This window comes from Lipotes vexillifer, unplaced genomic scaffold, assembly GCF_000442215.2.
Source record: "Lipotes vexillifer unplaced genomic scaffold, Lipotes_vexillifer_v1.1 scaffold1011, whole genome shotgun sequence".
Taxonomy (NCBI): Eukaryota; Metazoa; Chordata; class Mammalia; order Artiodactyla; family Lipotidae; genus Lipotes; species Lipotes vexillifer.
The window spans coordinates 2,580,519-2,584,031 of record NW_006787698.1 but is presented as its reverse complement, the minus strand read 5'-3'; the positions used below and the strand labels follow the sequence as shown (position 1 = coordinate 2,584,031).

At 55.8% G+C, this 3,513-nt stretch overlaps 1 protein-coding gene across 1 annotated transcript in view; it reads left to right on the top strand.

Annotated features, from left to right (window-relative positions):
* Window positions 1–610: 610 nt before the first annotated feature.
* C3 (complement C3) overlaps window positions 611–3,513 on the top strand; it is a 36,650-nt gene continuing 33,747 nt past the window's right edge. The window contains exons 1-4 of the mRNA XM_007460578.1: window positions 611–720; window positions 1,225–1,417; window positions 2,355–2,517; window positions 2,615–2,685. Of these exons, the coding sequence (XP_007460640.1) occupies window positions 650–720; window positions 1,225–1,417; window positions 2,355–2,517; window positions 2,615–2,685 (498 nt within the window). The 5' untranslated portion in view covers window positions 611–649. The remainder of the gene's footprint in view (window positions 721–1,224; window positions 1,418–2,354; window positions 2,518–2,614; window positions 2,686–3,513) is intronic.

Genomic DNA, 3,513 nt, shown 5'->3' with positions numbered 1-3,513 from the left:
CTACACATACTTCAAAGCCCAGCTGAAATGTCCCCTCCTCCAAGAAGCCTTCCCTGACCCCCCAAGAAGCTGAGTTCTTCTCCACTGGGGAAGGCACTCCATGGGGCTAGGAGCTTTGGTGCTGGACTCTGTCCCCCACCCCCACCCCAGCATGGAAGATTCTAGAAGTGGGACTCCAGCTGCCAGCATAGAGATGGACTCACAGGGAGGGTTCGGTGAATAAATGCACAGCCAAAAGTGGACTGAGGATCAGGCCTACATATCTGGGGTGGGGGCGCCCCTCTGTCCTCAATTTTCCTCTACTACCAAGTGGGTGTGACAGGGAAAGATCCCTGTTCACCAGCTGGCCTTGACCCTGAGGGAGCCCAGGGCAGGAGGCTGTTGTGTTCCTGTTGCAGGAGGACATGCCCTCGGGTTACTTACCCCAAGTTCATGCTGCCCCGCAGACTGAAAAACTTAGTAAATAGTATTGAGAAATCTGGGGCAGTACCAGGGAGCGGGGAGCCCTTGGGAGTGGAGGGCTGGGCTGAGGAGGGAGAAAGGCGGGAGCTAGATAAAAGGCAGCCTCCAGCAAGCTCTGCTCACTCCTCCCCCCACCCCTCTGTCTCTCTGTCCCTCTGTCCCTCTGTCCTTTCACTGTCCTGGCACCATGCATCCTACCTCGGGTCCCAGTCTGCTGCTGCTGCTGGCCAGTCTCCCCCTGGCCCTGGGGGACCCCATGTGAGTAGTCACAGCCCGACCCCAAACAAGGCTGCTTCTGAGATGGGAGTGGGCATTTGTGGGTACAGGTCCCTGCAAGTTTAGGGCGCATGCACGGTGTTGGGTGGTTCTGTGGACGGGAAGTTTGGACTTCATAGGATCTGGGAGTTTGTAGTTTCAGGATTTAAGGGTTTAGAGGTTTCGTATGGGTGTATGTGAATGAGGAGGTGGAGTTGGTTGTATTTATAGGTCTGGGGTGCTAGAGGTTTAGGGAGAAGTTTAGGGTGTTCCAGGGTTGGGTGTTTAGAGACTTGGGGTGTTTAAAGATTTAGGGGTTAGGGCTCCCAGAGTTGGTGGTTTTGATTTGGAGGTTCAGGAGTTGATGGGATTTGAAGCCCCTGAGCTGTCTGCCGGTCACCAGATCCCCTGTGGGACCAGGGGCTGGGGCAGAGCGCTAACCCGGATAGGGCTGGCAGCTCGGGCTCCAGGCATGACAGCTCCATGCCCTGTGCTCCCCTCCGGCAGGTATTCCATGATCACCCCCAACATCCTGCGTCTGGAGAGCGAGGAGACGGTGGTGCTGGAGGCCCACGAAGGGCAAGGGAATATACCAGTCGCCGTCACCGTCCACGACTTCCCGTTCAAGAGACAAGTGCTGTCCAGTGAAAACACCGAGCTGAACAGTGCCAATGGCTACCTGGGCACCGTCACCATAAAGGTGGGCACGCACCGTCACCGTAAAGGTGGGCCCCGCTGACACCCCACTCCCTCTTTGAGTGCTCCGGCTGCTGAGCCCCTCCTCCCTCTCTGAGCCCCACCCACTCTATCTGAGCCCGGCCCCTTCTGTCTGAGTCTCCTCCCCATTCTGAGCCCCTCCCCTCTCTGAATCTCCGCCCCTTTTGAGTCCCTCCCTTTGCTGAGCCCCTCCCGCTGCTGAGCCCCTCCCGCTGTTTCTTCCAGTGCTTTCTCTGAGGTGCCTCCACCTTTTTTTTTTTTTTTTAGAAAATATAAAAACCAATTATCTTGAATACTTTGCACCTGTTGGAGATAAACACTGATACCTTCTTCCTTTTTTTTTTTTTTAACTTTTTATTTTATATTGGAGTATAGTTGATTAACAATGCTGTGATAATTTCAGGTGTACAGCAAAGTGATTCAGTTATACATATACATGTACCTATTCTTTTTCAAGTTCTTTTCCCATTTAGGTTGTTACATAATATTGAGCAGAGTTCCCTGCGCTATACATAGCCCCCTTATCTCTCTCAACTCCACCCCCTTCCAAGCAGGACCAGCTCTGAGCCCCCCCATTTCTGAGCCCCTCCCCTCCAAGCCCCTCCCACTCTAAGCCCTCTCTCCCTTCAGAGCCCCTCCCCTCTCTGAGTCTGCTCCTCTTTGGGAGTCCCCTTCCCGTTCTGAGCTCTCCCTCCTCTGAGCCCCCTGTCTGATTTCCCCCTTCCCATCCTTCCCTCTGACTCCCACCCCCTCTCTTGCCCTTGCCCTCTCTCCAAGTACCCTTTTTTTCCCCAAACCTGGGCAAACAAGGGAGACCAGGAGTGATGGGCAGGCTCTGTTGTGAAGAGGGGCAGGTGTGGATCCAGCCAAAGACAAGGGGCCCTAGAGCAGACGCCTAATAATCCCCTGTTCATGCCCAGATCCCGGCCAGCAAGGAGTTAAAATCAGACAAGGGGCACAAATTCGTGACTGTCCAGGCGGCCTTCGGGAACGTCCTGGTGGAGAAGGTGGTGCTGATAAGCCTTCAGAGTGGGTACCTCTTCATCCAGACGGACAAGACCATCTACACCCCAGGCTCCACGGGTAAGGGTCTGGGGGTGGCTGGAGAGGGCCGGGGGCAGGGCTGGGGGGAGGGGCAGGGCCTCACCCAGCTCTCCCTTTCTCTCCCGCCTCGTCTCAGTCCTCTATCGGATCTTTACCGTTGACCACAAGCTGCTGCCCGTGGGCCAGACAGTTATCGTCAGCATTGAGGTACCAGCCAACCGGGGCCCCAGACCTACCCGGGGCAGAGACTCGGGGAGAGACAAAGAGATAGAGACAGAAAAAGAAGACACAGGCAAAGGCCCAGTAGCAGAGACCTAAAGGCAAAGAAATATGTAGAGGCACACAGATGGGGAGAGGGGGCGGGGACCCAGGGAGACTACGTAGAGAGATGCTTGCGCCCGTGGTCACTGTTTGACTCTGGGCAGGTCACTTCACCTTTCCAAGTCTCCGTTTCCTCATCTGAAGATTGGGATAATGACAGACGCTAATTCTATGTAGTCTGTTCTGGCTAGTGCAGCCAGAGGGCGCTTGTGAGCACCCCTCCTCTGCCCGCAGCGCTCCAGGGCTCCCACCTCCCTCGAGGTAAAAGCCCAAGTCCTCTCCGCTGCCCACTAGGCCTGGCCCTACCTACCCCGTCCCCTCCCTGCCCTCACCTCCTCCCTGGCTGCTTCCCACTAGCTATCTATTCTACATTTGGTAGTGTATATCTGTCCATGCCACTTCTCTCACTTTGTCCCAGCTTGCTCTTCCCCCTCCCCAAAAAACCCTCTTCCTCCAAATTTCCACACAGCTTGCTCCACCACCTCCTTCAAGTCTTTGCTCAAATATCACCAGTGTCCCCGTTTTACAGTGAGACCTCTCTGAGCACCCCATAAAATTGCAACACCCAGGGCTTCCCTGGTGGCGCAGTGATTGAGAGTCCGCCTGCCGATGCAGGGGACATGGGTTCGTGTCCCGGTCTGGGAAGATCCCACATGCCGCGGAGGGGCTGGGCCCGTGAGCCATGGCCGCTGAGCCTGCGCATCCGGAGCCTGT